The sequence below is a fragment of the Grammomys surdaster genome, unplaced genomic scaffold (genome assembly GCF_004785775.1).
Source record: "Grammomys surdaster isolate TR1022 unplaced genomic scaffold, NIH_TR_1.0 60, whole genome shotgun sequence".
NCBI classification, from domain to species: Eukaryota; Metazoa; Chordata; class Mammalia; order Rodentia; family Muridae; genus Grammomys; species Grammomys surdaster.
In genome coordinates this window covers 10,041,628-10,062,005 of record NW_021604562.1, presented here as the reverse complement: position 1 = coordinate 10,062,005, position 20,378 = coordinate 10,041,628, and the positions used below count along the sequence as shown (strand labels likewise).

The 20,378-nt window shown below is 43.0% G+C and overlaps 1 protein-coding gene across 1 annotated transcript; it reads right to left on the bottom strand.

Annotated features, from left to right (window-relative positions):
- Window positions 1–11,063: 11,063 nt before the first annotated feature.
- LOC114619181 (rhox homeobox family member 1-like) lies at window positions 11,064–18,474 on the bottom strand. The gene is made up of 4 exons (XM_028765320.1): window positions 18,225–18,474; window positions 15,935–16,358; window positions 15,312–15,357; window positions 11,064–11,265 (listed from the first exon to the last, which is right to left on the bottom strand). Exons 2-4 carry the CDS (start codon window positions 16,348–16,350, stop codon window positions 11,179–11,181), a joined length of 549 nt encoding a protein of 182 aa, XP_028621153.1. The 5' UTR covers window positions 16,351–16,358; window positions 18,225–18,474; the 3' UTR covers window positions 11,064–11,178.
- Window positions 18,475–20,378: the final 1,904 nt, after the last annotated feature.

Here is a 20,378-nt window from a genome sequence, read left to right as displayed (position 1 = left end):
GAAGAAGAAGAAGAAGAAGAAGAAGAAGAAGAAGAAGAAGAAGAAGAAGAAGAAGAAGGTGGTTGTTAAAACATTTGGAGACTTTGCCAAAACTATGGACTTTGATAAATTAGATCTTTATTTTAGTTTGATAAGTGGTGCTATGTGCTGAGTTTTATGACCTGAAAGGTACTTCCATCATGGAGTCAATTGTGTTAAGGTCTAGGGCCCTTTTATGATATATAAAGTAAAATTCTTCATGGTTTACTATTAATTAGTAAGTGTTTGATTTGTGTACAAGTGTTTTGTGCCTGTCTACCTTTGATCACACAAAATTTCAGGTTCAAAAGGATTACAGTTTAAAATGTTTAGGGTGGTCTTCTTTAGTGTACCAGGGAGCCTTCCCAAAGTGAAGGTTCCAGATTTTGTTGTTGTTGTTTGTTTTCGCTTGTTTTTTCTTTATGATTACTTTCAGGAGTTACTGGGTATCCAGAAATTTTCTGAATCCATGTACACAAGCCCAAGATCAGGAGATTTACAGGGTCCATAAGAGGCCATCACTCTGCCTACCATCGCTCTTACTCCTGGTGACTTTACCCCAAGCTGCAAGGGTGACTTCAGTCGAATCTTGCTAAAGCAACCTGGTTGTTCCTGCCTCTCTGTCTATGATCTGGAAAGTGTCTCTTGGTGACTCTTCATTAGCTGTTTTCTTGTGTCTCTGAGAGAAGGGTCTAAATTCCCCTACAGTGGCTAGCAAGCTTGACATCTTGGCTCTAACATCACAAAACTTATTCTTACCATTTTTTTCCTATCTTTGTGCCGGGTACCCTTTCTGTGCTTTTCTTCAGTCTACCCAGGATGCCAGGTAATAGCCAGAGGCTTCTTTTGAAATGTAATTTGAAGGAAGGAGGACCAATTTCTTCCTGATACCTTGAGCTAGATAAATTTTCTGAAGTCTTGGGAGGCACTTCCCTTCTCTGTGGTCTTGACTATTAACTTGACTGGATTTAGACTTACCTAGGAGACACATCCGTGGGAGATGGTGAGGGTAATTCTTGAGAGAATTATCCCTCAATATGGGTGACTTATTCCCACTGGAAGACCAGATATAATGAGGTCAAAAGAAAATCCTCTGTGTCCATATGAATTCTCTTTTTCTGAGTGAGTAATTCTACCATCTCCAGTGTGATCATTGTCTGACATCAGAATGCAGATTTTCCAGCCTTCTAAAAGAGCCTACACAAGACTTTCCAGAGACCTTCCTGATTTCCCAAACTGGATTAGAGCTGCTGAGGAGGCCATTTTCTTGGACTGAGCAGCCTCTGAGTACTTTGCCTTTCACATGTACCTTTGTCAAGATCTTTCAGGGTGTGCTCTGCAAGTCAATTTAGGGAATGTCTTTTAGGTTTGGTATGATACTAGAGAAATAATTGCTAACAATTAATTTCCCCAATAGGCTTAATGCTGTCTGGAGCTCGATAATCTTGCTGTACTTAACTCGATGAAATTTCTCTTTGGCTAGTATGGAGATCACTGATTTCTCATTGGAAAAACTGTTCAATGAAATACACAAGACAAAACATTCTGTACTATTCATTCACCACTGTGAAAGACACTTTTGAACACTTCTGAAAATTTCTTTCTAAGATGTTGGATAATTGCTTCTGACAGATATGAATAAAGTAACAAAGGAAAAACATTAACTTAAGAGAGATGAATTTTCCTAGGTCCAAACTTGCAAAAACACTCTAATTTGATTAAAAAGCAAATCTTCCATTTAAAAACCAGATGTAGAACTGTCAAAAAAAAAAAAGCAAAGAAAATAAAAAAGAAAGCCTTCATTGGGAGACTGGCTGGCCTACAATATTATGTTAGTAAGTCTCAGGCCTGAAGGGAAACTCCCAGGAACCTAGCCAGTTGGAACCTAGCCAGTCTGCACACCCAAATAATCTTTCATAGATGCTGATAAAAGAAAGCAGGTAGCATCTTTGCAAAGGTCCCTTTGGGGTATCATTCATCCTTGAGAAAGGAGAAATCCAGATGTGTGTGAGCCTATTAGGGAGCCTGGAGGACACTGTACCAAATGAAACACTTAATAGTGCAGGTTCTGTATGATATAGCTAAGTCAGATTCAAGAGATGCAAAAGTATGGTTGTAGCCATGGACTGTCCAGCCAGAGGAAATAACACGTATTTAATAGATATTTCTGTTTGGCAACATAAAGAGACTTCCAGAAACCTGTTCAAAAACAACATGGAAATATGCTTTTGAAATATGCACTTAAAAATGATTTATACAGATGATTTTGCTTTTGTGTTTTAAGATAATTCTAAAATGAAAATAAACAAAGCATGTGGTCAGCCATGGCTTTCATTACATATTTCACTGATGTTTGAAATAAACATAAAAGAGGTTAACAGTGAATGGACATGCCTTGCTCTGTGTTGATAAAGGGTATCAAAGGTTCAGGGAAACCCTGGCATAGATGTGTTCTGCAACACAGACTTCTCCATACTGGGAAGACCCTGTGGATTGTTCTTTGTGAATACTTCAGGAAACAGACTTGTGAACAAGGCTCTGCCATATTTATTGCTATTTTTCATATGTCACAATTCACACTGGGAGTCAGAAGTCACAACTGGATAAAATCAAATGCAATGAATCCACTTGAATCTCAGAGTAACAAGGGCCAAGTAGCGGCATTGAATCCTAAAAGGCAGGGAAATGCTCAACAGAAGCAAAGTAATGATCATAGTGGACCAATGCACATAGACCTATAGTGCTGGCCCATCAGTCCAGTGTCTCCAGAAGTGAAGCACATAGAAAGTTCACAAATTATCTTCACTCTGCATGAGTAGCAGTGTTCCATAGCCATACGGGTGTACCCAGTGAATAGGCAAATGCTACTCTTGTCAGATTGCCAAGGCTTGGTATGGCGATGGCACACCAGGCCTGGCTGAAGCCCTAACTGATACCAGGTAGCCAACCATGAGAATGATGCCTTCATGCCCTCATCTTATACATGGGAAAAATAAAACAGTGTGGTCAAGTGACTTTCACAAAATCACACAGCAAGCTGAAGAGGAAATACAGCAGGGCTGTAAGAAACCCTGGCTCAAAAAATATGGACTGTCAGAGAGCATGGAGGGTACCAGGAGAACATGGCCCACTGAATCAACCCATATAGGCTCACAGAGACTGAAAGTGCAAGCACAGGGCCTGCAAGTGTCTGCAGTAGATCCTCTGTGTATATGTTATGGCTATTAGCTTGTTTTTTTCTGGGACTCCTGAGAGTAGAAGCAGGTATATCCCTGACTCCTTTGCTCTTGGAATTCCTTTTCTCCTATTGCCTGGCGTCTCTTGAGGCCTGCTCTTTTCTGAAGAGGAAACTGAGGCTGAATGGATCTGGGGAAGTTAGGGAGAGCTGGGAGGAGTGTAAGTGTTGGCTCCTTGCCTGCAGGTCTAGGTGAGAGGAGAGAGGTCCTGGTCCTGCCAGGTCTCTCTGGGGCTGAGCGGAAGGTCTCTCTGGGGCTGAGCAAGATGGTGAGTGTCGGAGGCCCAAAGAAACACACCTGGCCGGGGCACAAACCCGGCCAGGGCCGGCCCGGACTCTTGTGGAGCAGGAATTCAACTTTAATGTAACAACGTCTTGTTTATATAAACTTGGAACATAGGGAGGAGGGGTTTTGGTGGGGGGAGATGACATAGGGGGTGGGGAAGGGTGATGGAGGGTATGTGGTGACTGACAGGGCCAATGACAAAGTTCTGCATCAGCAACAGCTAAGCAGAGACAGGGCTAAACAGGTCCTGTTGAGTCACCACTGTACGGAAGTGACTAAGACAAGTCCTCAAGGCCCAAACCAGGGCTGAAATGGGGCCCAACATGTAAGGAAGGGAAACTGTGGTCAGGATGCATTTTTGAGAGAATAATCTATTTTCAAAAAAAAAGTAAAAAAACAATGTGGACCACACCTAAAGAATGACACCAAAAGTTGTCCCACACCCATTAAGCACACACATGAATGAACTCACATCAACAATATACATCCATGCACAAGAGCATGCCCGTACCCTTAAAAATGTCATTTCACATCCATTAGTGTATTCAGTTTTTCAAGTTCACTTTGCCTTGGAAATGCCTTCCAACTTTCCGTCATTTTCTTTAGAGTGTTTATATTGATATCAGCTTCACTAACATACAATTTGACAAAGTTATATTCTGGCATCTTTAGCACAAATAAAAATTTGTTCACAACTCAGAGATTGAAATAGGGGCCACAGAAGCCTCCTCAGCAAAAGCTTCCTGGGAATGTTCTGAGCATCCTTTCTTCCACACGTCTCCAGTCTCCATTAGATCAGATCTCTCTCTCTCTCTCTCTTTCTCTCTCTCTCTCTCTCTCTCTCTCTCTCTCTCTCTCTCTCTCTCTCAATATTTATTTAATGTATGAGTGCTCTATCTGCATGTATATCTACGTGCCAGAAGAGGGCATCAATCAGATCCTGTTATAGATGGTTGCTGGGAATTGAACTCAGGACCTCTGCAAGATTTACATCTCTTAATCAACAGAAACGAAACTGGGATTGGCAGGTGACAAGGAAATTAGGGGGACACTAAGATACAGATTCATTCAGCCTCCATTTCCTCTTCAGAAAACAGCAGGCTTCCAAGAGACGCCAATCAAACAGGACAAAACCCAATACAGTAAGACAAAGTAAACCCCTCATATTGAGACAGGACATGGCAACACAATAGGAGGAAAGGGATCCCGAGAGCAGACAAAGGAATCAGGGATATTTCTGCTCACAACCAGGGGCAGAGGACATTGGAAATCCAGGTAGACTCAGGCAGGATGATCTGCTGCCCAGAAAGCCCAGTGCCACTCAATACAGGCAGAAGGCAGAAGGAAGCTTACCCAATAACCATAAGCAAGGACCTGTATATGAGTATTCTCAGCACCCCCAGCACCTCTAGACTGTTTCTTCTTATAATATAGGGTTCACTGTACTGGGGAACACCACTAGTCCACGAAGCTCCTACCCAACCAATGATGATGGGTCACAATATATTTGCTGCAATTCTGACCAAATATACCCCTCAACCTTTGACTCAGCTACCTCAACCCCACCATCTTGGCTTCTATTTCTGTCTGGACGCCTGGAATTCAGTTTTTCCAAAAACAAGATGAGAAAGAATGTAAACACTTAAGACCCCTTCCACCTTCTTCCTGTTCTCTACGGCGTTTCTTTCACTTCTCCTTAGAGAAGATTAAAAAGAATAGGCACAGTTGGGAAGATATGGGGGACTACACACTCACATCCCCCTGTCACACCCCCCGGAACTGCAGCAGGAGGACAGGAAAGCTAGGCTATGAAGTTCTACAATGTTAGCAGCTTCTCTTCCTGCTCAGGCTTCCCATGCATAGGGTCAAAGACTCCAGGGGCTTAGGACCACAAGAAGTGGGGAAAACACTGGACACTAAGAACCCACCCCAGCCCAAGTACAGCATCTCCGTCTCTCATCTCTACGTACTCCCTCTCAGTAGCAGGCATCAGTAAGGGCTGGGAAAGGAGTACTAGAGAGAGGCACCTGTTCTCTGATGGGGTACTCTGTGCCTGGAGAGGTTAGTTTTCGGTGTGACTCAGGTAATGTGCCCTATGTCTGGGGAGGAAGCAAGGTGGCTAAGTCAGGTAACCTCCTAAGGCTTGCTGTGCTTCAAAGCACTCTTTTTGTCTTTGGCTCTCTTGGCCTTGTTTTATCCCATCTTGTACACCAGGGGGAGACATTTGCTGATGACTTAGTCTTCTAGGCCTACTTCTGTGGCTCCTATGCAATAAGCTGTTTAGCCCCAGGACTCCCTGAAGAATTTCTCCAGGCTTTCTTTGGGTATTTCAACTATAGCCCCCTCTTGGAATTTCTGTGCAGGTGCAGCAGGATGCCTGGGCCTTAAAGCAGCTGTCAGTGGAAACCAGGTGGCAGTTTTAGGTCCCCTGTTGTTCAGCACCCATACTTGGGGATTGACATTGCAGGAGATGATCTGGGGTAACCTTAGGGTAGAGGGAACCAAGCAGGTCTTGGAAGTGGCCAGAAGAAAGTAGACTGGAGGAACTTCCACAGAAGAGAGAATATGCTACATACCTGTTCCCTCCAACAAGGGCCCCTGAAGAGCCAGCTCTGCTCCAAGAGCAATTGGTACCTGCACCTCATGCCTCTAGATATTTTATTTAAATTATTTTTCCATGACCACATTTCATGGATTCATCTACATAAATGTAAGAGATTGAATTTCTTCTTTTTAAAAAATATCATTAATTTATTTTTATTTGAGTACACAGTAGCTGCCTTCAGACACACACCAGAAGAGTGCATCAGATCCCATTATAGATGGTTGTGAGCCACCATGTGGTTGCTGGGAATTGAACTCAGGACCTCTGGAGGAGCAGTCAGTGCTCTTAACCACTGAGCCATCTCTCCAGACCGAGACTGAATTTCTTATTTGATTGAGTTGTATTCTGCCTTGAGTGGCAGCTTCCAGTCTGGGTTAAGCTATGATTTTTGAGGTCCAGAAAATATTATTACTCAGCTCCTCCTATAGTCTGTGAAAGGGGGAGCATTAATGACTTCTCCCTGACCCAGAACTGTCTGTTCTATTATTGGATATTGTTGTTGTTGTTCTTGTTGTTGTTCTTGTTGTTGTTCTTGTTGCTGCTATTGTTTCCATTTTCACAAAACTCATTTCCTGAACATTAGAGAATGAGATCAGTCAAGAGAGATGTTAGTGAGATGGACAAAGTCAGGCCCAAATGACATACTTATAGAGCTGTATGGACTGAAAAGCATTCAAGAGGAAAATGAAGTTTTAAATTACACGATCTAGGCCCTTTCCTTTTTCCCATTTATTTATTCATTCATTCATTCATTCATTTTATATACCAATCACTGCCCCTCCCAGTCTCCCCTCACACAGTCCCTCCCTCAACCCCCTTTCCTTCTCCTCTGAGAAATTGGGGCCTCTTGAGTGTCCCCTCGCCCTGACACATCAAGTCTTTACAGGGTTAGGTGCTTCCTCTCCCACCAAGATCAGACAAGGCAGCCCAGCTAGGGGCATAGATGCTTCAAAGCTCATTCATACTCTTGCAGTCTATTTCCTAAACATCTTCAGTGCAGTGAGCCACAAGGGACTTAGCCAATACACAGAACCAAAATACCTCTCTAGCAATTGGGCAATTGTGTGCAGGATCAAATTGCTGTATAGGCAATTAATTCCCACAGGCTTGTAGATTTACAAGTTCACTAAACATTTTTGTGTTTGTGGAGCTGTAAGGAAGTTACTGAGGTATTCTTTGAGTTAACTGATACAGGCTAATGGTTCAGAGGGGTTATCTCTGTATGGTTCTGTGCCTCAGACATCACTCCATATCCTCCTCAGCCTCTCCACCCTTAGATGGGCAGTCCTCAGAAGGATTCTCTATGCAGCCCCTAGTTACAAAAAGAGAGACCTTTGCAATGTCTTTCATTTGATGCAATAGAATGTTCTGGTTTCTGAGACTAGAACAAGGCTTCTTTTCGAGTTTGCTAAGCCTAATACAAGAGTCTTTCCTGAGGTGAAAAAATAGAAGCTCTGTCCAGTGTGAGAAAGTAACTTTTCTGTTCACTCTGAAACTTGCCACATACAGCTGTCCAAAGCAGAAGAACCTATGGAAACAAAAGGACACAAATCCAGCAGCTTTTTTCCAACGCTTGGGCCTGGGGTCAGATTCTAAATATGGATATAATAAAGCTATGGAAAGCCTTTCTACTAGATCTGTCTATTGCCTACGTGACTCCTGAAGTCTCTGCTGAGTAATAGACCATGACATCCTCAGTGTAGAACCTGACGCACTTGAAAGGGAAAAAGACATAGGATAGAGCAGAAAAGGCTGGTGTGACAACACCAGCTTGTGTTTTGTGTATTATGCAGGCACCTGCATATATGTATAAAAAGTACTAAGTATACATTTTTCTTCTGGAACCCTCTTGAATTACAGGCAAATATCCATGGAATAATTTGAAAAGGGAAAATTGTTCAAGCTAGTCAAGTAATGATGCATCTATTTTATAGTTGTAGTTTCACTAGAGAACCATTAGGGCATATTTAAAATAGAGGTGAACAATAAACATGCGGCATGGAGACTGAGCTCGGTATGTAGCCCAGGCTGACCTTGTACTTTAGACTAGCTTGTTTCAGGCTCCCAAATGCTGGTGCTGTAGGCATATGCCACTACATACACCTTGGGTTCCTGTTTCATGTGTATTCTTTATACATTATTAGAGATATATTTATGCTAAAAGTGTAAAGGGCGAATGGATCACTGTCAGGCTGGGAAGAAATAGCCAGGGTGAAAGTGGAATGTTCCCACAGCCACATGTTCCCACAGCCAACCTTGTGAAATCAGCGGGCAAAAGGACAGAACGCATGCAAGCAGAGAGGGCACTGGGTAACACACAGCCCTGCCACATATCACTGTAACATCTGGCTGAATTTCAACTGATGATCTGAAAATAGGATACAGAAGGGAACATGGGATTAGAGAAGCAAGCACTTGATCACAGGAAACACTGCCCCTGTGAGATGTTGGTTGTTTCTCTGGGCTGCCATGTCTTCACCAGCTGGCTAGCATGGCTTTCTTGAGATACCCTCAAACTACTTGCATGTGTTGTGTGACAAAACTGTTCCTGGTGAGACAAGACACAGTCATCCACTCACCACAAATAGAGACCCTGTGATGCATCCAAGTACGGATACCACCAAAGTTCAACTTGGTGTACCAATATGTTTTATTGGAGTTACTTATAGGAATATGGGTGAAGGGTTACTTACAGGAGGAGAAATGTTTCAAAGACAGCTGTATCACCAAAGCCCATCCCATTCTGAGTGACAGAGAACTAACAAAATTGGGAACCTGGAGCAACTGCACAGCCTGCATTCAGCTCAACAGGCCGGAGCATGCCCTTTCCAGGTGCCTCAGTTGGTCTAAACCCCTTCCAGGAAGCACAACTACTTTCTGCTTCTTCCAGGCAGCTGATCTAGTCTGGAATCTTGTTTGCAGCTTTTGTCTTCTGAGAGACTTCTTTGCAGCTCAGTCTTTCTTTCTCTCCAGGGACTCTGCTTTTTTTGTTTACTCTGGCATAGAGGTACCTATTGAATCTGGTCAGTTTGGGGGAGATATTAAAGTTATTTTGTATTGTTTACCTTGCTGCTTGGAAGCCTGCAAGGTGGAATGTTTCAATCGCAGAGCAAACTGTTACAGAACAGCATGCCATTAGGTTCGGTGAGAAAGAAGGTTCTGGCTAGCATTGCACTGAAGCCACAGTTTGCTACCTTCAGGCCTCCTGTCTTGACCTTTGTGGTAGTGATGCTCAGTGGTCAGGGTTTTGAGCTCACAGCTTGGTGACAAGCTTTTGGGAATGGAATCTAAAGATTTATAGCAAGCCAGAGGAAAAGGGACAGCATGCTTTGTTGGGGAAATGGCAGTCAATGGATAAGGAACACGCACCACAATGAGGTCATCTTCCCATATGTATATCGTTTACATATATCCTCTCCTGGTATGTGGAGCTGTGGGGGCTCTCTCTGAACCCACAGAACTGGGGCCTGGGCATTGGCAATGGACCTCTTCCTTTATTGCTCTTTGGTATCTATGGAGAGAAGCTTTCTCTGCATTTGTTGAGCCCTGATCTGCCAGTCCCATATTGTGTGACCAGCCACTCTCCAAATCCCAGGACTACACTAGGAACCTGTCTGCATTATGTGGTACTAGACCCCAGGGAGTTTCTGTCGCTACCTCACTCTCACACCCCTTCTCTGCCTGCGTAGGCATCTGTCTACCGTGCCCCTTCCTTCTAGGTCCTTCTCATGTTCCTAAATTCAGCTTCCAACTCCAGCACCTGTGACCCCAGTCCTGCTTTGGGTAGAAGGATGTTCTCTGGCCTCTAGACACTTGCTGTGTGGATCTACTTCCTCCATCTTTCCCAATGCTGTTACCATTCACAAACTTTCTTAAATACCAGGCTTTGCCAAATCCACTCTATCCTCTCTTCCTCTGTCATACCAGACTTCTAGACACATGTCCAGTAAATAACTATTTACCCATCTTCTCCATTACATATTCCAGATTTCCACTTACCTGTACTCAGTTTCCAAGGAGGCCTTCAACACATGCTGCTGCATCTCTCTTTCTTAGAGACTGACTGCCATAGCTCACAAGTGATCACAGCATCAAAACCAGCTCATGCCTTGGCCAGAATCTCACAGTATCACAGATGCTACCCCAATGTCATGTGCCACCATGCTATGGCCCCTTTCTTGTGTCTGCCCTGCTGGAATGCAGGTGTAGGCCTCTCTGTATACTTTCCACACTGCCTCCCCTCCAATAGCCCTTGGGCTAACACAGTCTATTCCTCCCCACGTGTCCTGAAACCTGCAACCTAAGTCTACCCCTATCCTGGCCTGGTGTATATCTACTGAGAATCCTTTGCCTCTCTGGCCTGGCCTCTTGTGCATCTTGTGCATAGGGATGGGAGAAGAGAAGAAACATCTTTCTAACCAGCATGGGATGGGCTCTTGTGTTTACTTTGAAGCAATAGGACCTGTGGCAGAATGACTCCTAGTACCGTGACCACGTCATTGAAAATAGGGACAGTCAACAGACCTGGGGCAGCCTAGTTGATTGTTCACACTCCTCCTCTCATGAGTGCTCAGTTACCTCTTTGTGTATTTGTTGCAGAGATAGGAGTAATGTCCCAAGTATGGGTGGAACTCAGCCCTCTTTGTGAACTGTCTTCTCACTTGGAACTTGTCCTGCTCCTGATTTAATGTATTTGTTCTCACAGGGTCAAGAGTCAGGGTAAGGCTAGCACAATGTGGCAACAGGGAAGAATATGTGACTGAGTAAGGACTTCTGTTGCTCCTAAGAAACCTTTGTGATTTGTGCAGTAATAAAAATGACTCTGGGTTGTCATCTCACTTTGTCCTTCTGTTTCAATGACATTTTCTCAATAATATACATCCACAACTTACTGACCCCTAGAAAGGACATGAAACATATTGAATGCATGTCTCTTTATTGCTGAAGGAATAAGGTTCCATGGACAGTATTAGTGCCTATGTGCCTTCATCTGATGCCTGGAGAGGACGCTGCTTCGGGACTCCTCCAAAGGCTTTACTGCAAGGCATTCTGCCCATCAGCAGATGCACACTTGAACATTTGCTCTTTCCTGTATCTGGCTCTTCGTCTCTTAAACCATCTCTGCAATGACACGATGAAAGAGATGGCTTTAGTATATAATTCAACAGTCAGTATCACAGCTGGAAAAAGAAAACCCACACCGTGTAACTGTATGTGCCAATGAGCCTTTACATTAAGCAGAACAATTGGCTTTTTTATAGTTTTGGTTTTTTCTTTAAAATTATTTTATACAAAATAACTATGATTGTTCCTCTCTAAACACTTCCCACATCCTCCACACCATCCTACCCACCCAACTTCCCTCTCTCTCTCTCTCTCTCTCTCTCTCTCTCTCTCTCTCTCTCTCTCTCTCTCTTAATATATATTAAGACAATTACAACTCAAAATGAAAATCAAAGCAAACAAAAAATAGGACCAAAACATACTAAAACAACTCAAACAAGCAAACAAAAATCATAGAAAGTGCAGAGTCAGCCAGAACTATTCCTGGGCATAGGGCCTGCCCCACAGTGTGCTTCATACACTCAGTGTCTCTCCATTGGAGAAAACTGATTCCCTCTCCTAGCAGGTATCCATTGCAAATAACTCCTTGGTTGGAGGTGGGACTTTGTGTTCAGTTCCCTCTGTCAGGACTGGGGTTTTGTCTGGTTCAAACCTGTGAAGGTCTTGTGCTTGAGAGTAAGAGACTTTGTGTCAGGGCAATACAACAAAAACGTTCCCCCATTTCATATTCCAGCTGAGGCCATTTCAGATTTAACTAGAATTTAATGTCCTTGATGGAGAATCCCATGGAAAATTATCCAACTCTATTCTAGGAAGCAAAGATCAGGAATGTCCTCCCTAACTCATCTTAGCTTCAGTTAAACTGCCAGCTTAGTTAAACAGTTTGCTTCGGAGTGTTTTCTTCTGGAAAGCCCCCTTGCAGCTGCTGAGTGAGATGCCAGAGTGTAGTTTCTGCTTTTAAAAACCCTGTGTTCTGGACACTCGGGGCTACACCCTGGCACCAGAATACCTGGCTGTGGTCCCAGAGGGCTGGAATAAATACTTTCAATCAGCTATAAACTGTATCTGAGTGAGCATCCCCAAACAACACTGGAGTGCTCAGTCCTAAGTGGGATGTCATCATCAAAGCCCCCCCCTCAGGGCTCAAGGAGTCTTGCAGGAGAGAAGGCAGAAATATTATAAGAGCCAGAGGTGATGGATGACTCTAAGGAAACAAAATATATTTTCTGTATGAAAAGGTCAAAAATAAGAATGACGTTGACACACTTCAACAATCACACCCTGATTGTTTGCAACCTGACCAAAGGACTTGAGATGTCTTACATAAGCAGTTAGATCCCAACTCTCAATGGTGCCTCCTCATATGGGGTTATATTATATTACATTATATTATATGTACAGGGTTTTTACAGAAGCCTGCCTTGGAGGGTGCCTAAGGCACCACCAGTCCTTAGACTCTAGAATTCAAGGGTGGTCATCCAAAGGAGGCCAGAGCTGTGACATTGTCACCTATAGGGTTAGGAGAATGAAACGAATTCAAATAATTATTCACTTATCTTGACACCCTCCTGCTTCCAGGGAGTTTAAGGGAGAGGGGGAAGCCACTTCTTCCCTCCCTCTTCTCCATGCGCTCTTAAGTTTTCTGGGCTCAGGATGAAGGCAATGCTCTGAGGAAGAACTGCAACTTGAAGATATAGATGCTCTGCTTCTTGCCCAGCATGACATGGCATCCTGGGCCCTGTTTTTCTACCATGAAATTCAAAGCCTTAAGGTTGAACCTCTATTCAGGAAGGCAATCTGCCACAACGTGGACAACAGTAACAAAACTGCCTCCTCCTTAACACATTGGCCAACTATGAACATACAGTCACAGTTACCTGTTAGATGTCACCATCCTCTCAGACTCCTAGTGAATGGGGTTCCATGTATTTGTTACATTAAGGAGTTCTCAAACTGCACATTTGTGACTACACATACTTTTTCTCCATGCCTGGAACCCTCTGTCATGGAGATGTATAGTCTAAAGAAGATCAGGGGACCAAAGCCCTGCTGATGGGGACTTGAACCTACCATCAGGATGCCTCCATGAACTTAACCAAAACCCCAGTGGCTGACTCATGTGAGCTCACATTAGGCCAGAGTTCCCCATGTTTGATTCTTAAAGCCCATCCATTATGTTTGCCAGAAGAAAAGGAAATCAGGCTGGAAGGCTTTGGGAAGTTCACACTGCAGAGTGTACAAACAGGAGCACGTGAGTGATTCCTCCTCTCCCGTGTCCTGTGGCCATGCTCTCTCCAGAGGTGCAGTCTCTCTAGAGCTGCAGTGCACTGCCCTGTGAGCTCGGAGAGGGGAAAAATCCCCTACACCTTCAGGTTTTCTTTTCCTCTCACTCTGTCTCTCCATCCTGGGAAAGCCTCTCTTCTTCCTCCCAGTATCTCCCACCTGAGCCTGGTCCTACTGTTGATCCTACTCGTGATGTTAGGATGCCAGCACTCAGAGACCTACTATGTGGGAATGCTGTTCTGCAGTATTTACTTCAGGTAGCACAGCCTGCTTATATCATGGCTGCCTGGATGCACTCCGAACAAAGTTAGCACTATAGCACACTGTGTTGCCTTTGTCTTTTCTGATTTGACATGGAGTATTCAGTTTTTGGGAGGACTCATGACCTCAGCTTTTGACCTTATGACCTAAACATTAGTCTTTACTGTCTGGAGAAAATAAATTCATTTGAAAATAAGAAAAACATGACTTTGCCTTCAAGTGAAGTCTATCTTTCCCCAAATTAAAAAAAAAAAACAAAAAACAAAAAAACAAAAAAAAAACACCTTACATCTTCAACATAGTCTCCTTCGAAGGAAAGAGAACCCTTCCAGTTTTCAAGTTATCCAATAGAAAACTCACTTGGCAGTGGCTTTCTAGCCTTTACTTTATCTGTGACTGGTGTATGGTGCTTGCAGAGGACTGAGACTGAAGTCAGGCATCCTCCTATATTTCCCCTCACATGATTTACTCCAGCAGAGTCTATCCCTGACCCCAAGCTCAGCAACTAAGCTAGTCTAGAGCATCCTGAGACTCCCCAGCCTCTACCTCCTACTTATGACTGTAGATGAGCTGCCACACCTACTAAGCTTGTGTGCAGGTGCTGAGGACCCCAACTCAGGTTCTCAGACTCATCTGGCAACTGATTTATCCATTGAGCCCTAGCCTGCATTTTGACTTTGCATAGTTTCCTCTAATCAGGTCCTACTTATTAGATTAACTGAAATTACTTCTGTTCCATTCTTTTTGTTTCATTTAAACACTGATTTCCAAAGGTATCAGCCCTAGATGTCTCCAAATACTAACTTGACTATTTTGGCAATGTTTTCAGTTAGCTACAACTCAGCATGAGGGAAGAGGACTTACCTTACCACTGTCTACATCACCTTTCCATGGACTTACAAAGGTGGAGGGTCAACCGTGTGGACTTTGTGTCTCCTATTGTCCACAAGTGTCCACATAACTATTAGGTGAACTAAACACAGGTTAGTTGTTGAAAAACTCTGTTTCTTGGAAGAATTTCTCCCTTGTCTCAATTAATTTGTGCTCTTATCCAAGTGTACATTTGATACAACTGAATGGTTTTCATTACGTTGTTTGCTACATCAATTACAGTGTCCCTAAAGTCAATTAGAGTCCTACTATCTGACCCTAGACATAAGTGTCCTGCAAATGATCTGAATGTCAGGACTCCAGTATTAATCACTGAGGATATAGCAGTATGAATTTATGTCCTCCTATATACATAGAATTATAATATTCAATGCTGTCTATTCATCTGATGTTTACATACAGATTATAAGTAATCTACTTTGTGTTTTGTTTTGTTTCCTAATTAAGTGATCATGCTGCTTTTAGCAGTAGGAAAGAGTTATAAGCTTCTGGGTGCTTGCTCCATTTTCTTTTCTGGAAAACTCTGACACTCAATGCTTGATAACCATTATAAAACATTCGAGGACACCCCCCACCACACCTCCGCTCGCTTTTAATAATGGCTGTAAGAAAATGGTCCATGTCCCGAAGCTGAGTGCTCTATCCAAAACCTTTTCAGATTTACTGACCTTCACTCTGGATTCTGCCAGGTACAAGTGCTTTGCAAGGATCCTCCTGTGGAAAGAAGATGGGAAAGTGAAGTTGTTAGAGGAGACAGCATCTTAGCTTGGCAAGATGAAGAGACTTCTGGAGACAGGTCACATACCGGTGCATAAATATCTAAAGATGCTGAGCTCCTAAACATAAAAGTGGCTTTTCATTTATCTCACCACAATAAATAAATACATTAATTAATTAATTAAAACAAGGGAGATATGGCATACTAGTTGAGGGGTTGCCTAGAAACCACCAGGTCTTGAGTTCAATTCCCATTACAAAAGATAGGAGGCAGAGAGAAGCATGAAGAGGAAGAGGAGGAGGGGAGGAATAAAAACATAAACAAAAAGAAAACTGAAGGAAGGAATTGAGAGGCACCAATCAATTTCTACACATCAACACTGAATGAATATACTGCCTTTGCCCTCACCAAAAAAAAAAAAAAAATCTCCTATCTCCTTCCAATACTCAGCAACACAAAGGTCCTCATGCTTTGAGGCTCAAGGCATATGAGGGGCCATATCAGGGAGAAGGCACCTCCAAAGGAGATCCTAAAGGATGGAAGTTGGGATTGCTTCTAAAACAAGCCACATACCTTGCGATCACATCAGGGTACTTAGTGTTTTCAAAAAAGTCTTCCAATTCACTCAGCTGCCTGGGCGTGAGACCCAACTGGATCCGCGGTCTTGTGCGCCTGAACTGTGGAACTCTGGCAGCAGCCACGTTCTTCTGCTCCTCCAGCTGTGGATCTCCAGAGCCTTGGTAGCTCCCACTGCACTCATCTTTGATGTCATTATCAAAATACTTCACATCGCCAATGAGGATCATATCATAATTGTCATCTGGAATGCCCTGGTAGTTTAGTTTGTCTGAGCCATTTTGAGAACCTTCTTCAAAGCTCCCTCCTGCTGCTGCTGCATCAGCCTCTTGTTCAATATCAAAGGTCACCTCGATCTCATTCTCCTCCAGTTTGTAGAAATTGGGGTCCACATGATGGGATTGGGAAGCCATGGTGGAATCTGCAAGGGAGTAGCATTACGTCCCACAAATGTCTTGCAAATTGAAATGGAATTGCAGCCTTTTAGTAAGTTTCATATCTGTCCTCTTTCTATCCCACGATCCCTATAAAAGACATGTGCTCAATGGAAGTGGCTCTAGGGAGCACGTGCAGAACATGCTCAACTTGGAACCCATCAAAACCTTCAGCGGCTATGCCTAACCCTGCAGAGACTTGATGGTCATGTTGGGAGGGTACCCAGGGGACCCCTCAGAGGAAAAGAGGAGGGGATGTGGGGAGGAATTCTGTGCAGAGAGGACTAGGATGGGGGGTAGCTTTTGGGATGTACCTAATTAATTGATTATTTAATCAAAACCTTCAGAGGAAGAGACTGGAGAGGAGAGCAAGCTGTTGTGGATATACAAGTTGGGATGAGGATAAGAATTCACACTGAGCACATGGTCTCCAAGTGAACTTCTGGAGAACGTCTAGTCTCTATATCTCACTGAGTACACATTGAAAGAATTGAGAATTATATGAACATGGTTAGCTCAGTTTGCCTTTTTTCTAAATTTCTGAGTGGACAATAAAAACACAGCCAACCACTGTCCTCCACCAGCAGAAGTGGCATGTTGGAGCCAGGTTTGTGTAACATTCTGGTGGACAAGACACTGCAAAAACAACCTTGATGACACCATTGAAAGAGATCGTTATTTGTGTGTGTGCACATGCAGGGTGACTGCAGGGAGCACTGGACCTCTGCTCAACTTATATCCAGGTGGTTATGTAGCACTTGAGGTGCATACTGGGAACTGAACTTTGGTCCTCTGAAAAAACAACAAATGTTCTTAACCATTTAGCCATCTCTCCAGTCCCCACTTTCAAGTGCAAAGTTTTTCTTTCTTCCTTTCAATTGTAGAATCCTAGAGCTTTGTGATATTAGGGCAGCTAGTAAGATTCCTAAGAAAGTTGTAGGGTGAATATCTTGTCTTAAACATGTGAAAACCAATGTCCATAAATATGAAAGCCTTGGCAGATAAACATTGAGTTGGGTGAGTAGATTGCAATCCCTTTCAATTACTGAATGTATTTGATAAGTGTGTATAGACCTGTACCATAGTGTGCATGTGCCACAGCACATGTTTGGATGTCAGAACACAACTTAAGAGAATCAGTTCTACCATGTGCCCCAGGGCTCAAGCTTGGGTCATTAGACTCAGCAGCAAGTGCCTTCACCTACTGAAACATTACAGAAGACTGCCTCCAGGGTGGTTTTTTTTTTTTTATGTACAAAGGTTGTGGTAAAAGCAGAGGCTCATAAAAGTATGTCTGCTCAAAATCTTCAAAAGACATTTAGGATACCTTTGAATATTCAACTTACTGGACATTGAGCCCTGTGTACATTATAGGGACTCATAAGTCATAGCCACATTCCCTTCCAACCCGGACTCTTTACCCAAGTATATCCCATCAAACTCCTCCTAAGCAGTCACTTACTGCCAGGACCTTCTTGGAGTCTAACCTACAAGAAGGAAGAGAGGAGGAAAAGAAGTAAGACTGAGCATAAAAGGAATAGAAAGAGCAGGCAGCTGTGAGGCAGGGAGGAGATGAACAGTAGTGTGAGGTAGCAAGTGGGTGCCCCAGGGCCAAAGCCTGTATCTTAGGACCCTCAAGGACTGTGTCTGATTCTCAGTTACATTAATTAGCTTTACCTATTTCTTTTGCCTCCTAAGAATATTTTGCACTCAGCTGCTACTGTGAAACATACCTTTTCTAGGGAAACAACATACATTTACTCACCACAGAAAGGGGGCCCACCACAGACCAAAGTCACAGTTATAGCTACCTCCACCTCGGTGAACAAATGGGTTTTGCCAGAGTTACTTACAGGAATATGGGCGAGGGGTTGCTTACAGGATCAGAGATGACTCAAAGACGGCTTTGTCACCAAAGCCTATCTCGGCCTGAGTGATGGCTCATAAAATCTGGAAACCCAAAGCACACTCTAAGGCCTGCAGGCAGCTCGATAGGTTGCAGAGCCTTTCCAGGTGGCTCAGTTAGTCTGAACCTCTTCCAGGAAGCTCAACTGTTCTTTGCTCCTTCTAAGCAGTTCTGCTGGTCTCTTCCAGGCTGCTCCACTGGTCTGAGAGTGACGCACAGCAGTCCTTACTATTTATATAGTCTGGGGAGGGCGGGGCCTAGTGAATCTGGTCAGTGGGCTTTTTTTTTGCAGGATACAAGGTTTCAATCCAGGATGAAACTGCTATACGACATCCGTTTAAATAAAAAAGAAAGAAAGAATCACTAATAGAAACTTGCACTTGAGCCTATTATGTTCCTTATTACATGTCCCCAAGAAGGCACATAATACTTGGAAATGAACACAACATTATAACTTTTGGATACCTAGTAATATGATATAGTAAGTCACAAAAGACACCCTATCATTGTTGTTAAACACATATTCTGACACATTTGGCTATAACACAGCTTGTTATTCCTGGGCAATTGATCAGGCCACATGTAAAAAACAAGAAGGTTGAGAAGCAGAAGAGTGGTGCCAGGATCGGGGTCCGCTCACCCAGGCTTACAGCACCAGCCCAGACCCCAGACCACCTGAGTTTGTGGAAAAGACAGGCACCAGAAAGCACTAGGTTACAGCACAGCTCAGAACATGTGCCACTTGATACTCAAGAGCCCATGCACAGGGTACTTTGTTGGACACAGTAAACACTGGCCAAGTTTGAGGAGCTTGCTGACAGAATTGTAGAATAGGATTATTGTAATGCCACCGAGGCCATCTGACTTGCTTCACAGAGAGCAGCCTTCTATAAGATACTAAACCAGTGGTTCTCAACCTTCCTAATGCTATGACCCTTTAATACAGTTCCTCGTGTTGTGCTGACCCCCCAACCATAAAATTATCTTCATTGCTACTTCATAACTGTAATTTTGCTACTATTATAAATGATTATGTAAATATCTGATCTGCAGGATATTTGATATGTGACCTCCTCAAAGGGATTGCAACCCACAAGTTGAAAAGCACTGTTCTAACCAAAGGGGCTTGCAACCAAGCTGTATGTACCTGGTTTAATACAAGCTAACTTCAAGGAAGTTGGATGCATTCCTGGCACTGACGTCACTGCAGTCCACTAGAAACCTTTACATCCCTAATCAAATACATATTCACTGCTGCCTACTTGTACTCATGGCACATTTAAAACAAGTTTTAGGAATCAGAAGTACAATTTTTGTTTTGGAAGGAGCTGGTAGCTTTCCAGGTATTGCCAATGATCTCCAGTTCAAATGTTTACTGATACCCCTCTAGCCACCCACCATGCCAATTCCTCATTTCGAGATGCAATGAAAAGGTATACTTGAGAAGAATATCTTTTTCTTTCCTTGTTTCTATGAGGTGTGTGAATATTTAATTTATGTAAGTGTTCATTTATTTCTAAGCCAACTTAAATAGAAATCCTTTAAGAGAGTTGGTGCATCCATTATATACATGTAACCAGACATAGAAAATATCTAGTATGTATTATTCATATACAGACACACAATTGGAGGGACAGATCTTATAGCTGTCATTCTGAATGTTAAATAACACATAAATAAGTAACACAAAAGCCAATGATAAATAAGCATTTTTATATTTATATATATATATATATATATATATATATATATATATATATATATACACACATACATACACACACACACTGAATATTTGTGGAGAAGTCTGTTCAATTTCTGTGGATCTTACTATGGAATTTTCTGTAATCTATAGACTGTTTATTAGATGAGGGATCAAATAGCCCTATTTGAATGTCTGCATTGCCCATCTGAGGATATGAAGTACTCAGTACCTGGCTGATGGACTTTCTTCTACTAGAGGTTCATCCCAATGTTGTTGACAACTCTGAATCCCTTCATGGAAGAATGAGCCTACTGGGCCAGTGACTGTGTAGCACACAATCTGGGGTGGGAAAGAAACAGTGTGGCAGGGTATAAGAGAAAACGGGAAGGATTTACA

Excerpts from the sequence above, each read along its gene's own strand:
- LOC114619181 (XM_028765320.1), bottom strand. The coding sequence starts at position 16,350 with ATGGCTTCCCAATCCCATCATGTGGACCCCAATTTCTACAAACTGGAG. Across the intron at positions 15,358-15,934 it reads TACCCTGATGTGATCGCAAG|GAGGATCCTTGCAAAGCACT; the intron begins GTATGTGGCTTG and ends TTCTTTCCACAG. Across the intron at positions 11,266-15,311 it reads TGGCAGAATCCAGAGTGAAG|AGATGGTTTAAGAGACGAAG; the intron begins GTCAGTAAATCT and ends GTGTCATTGCAG.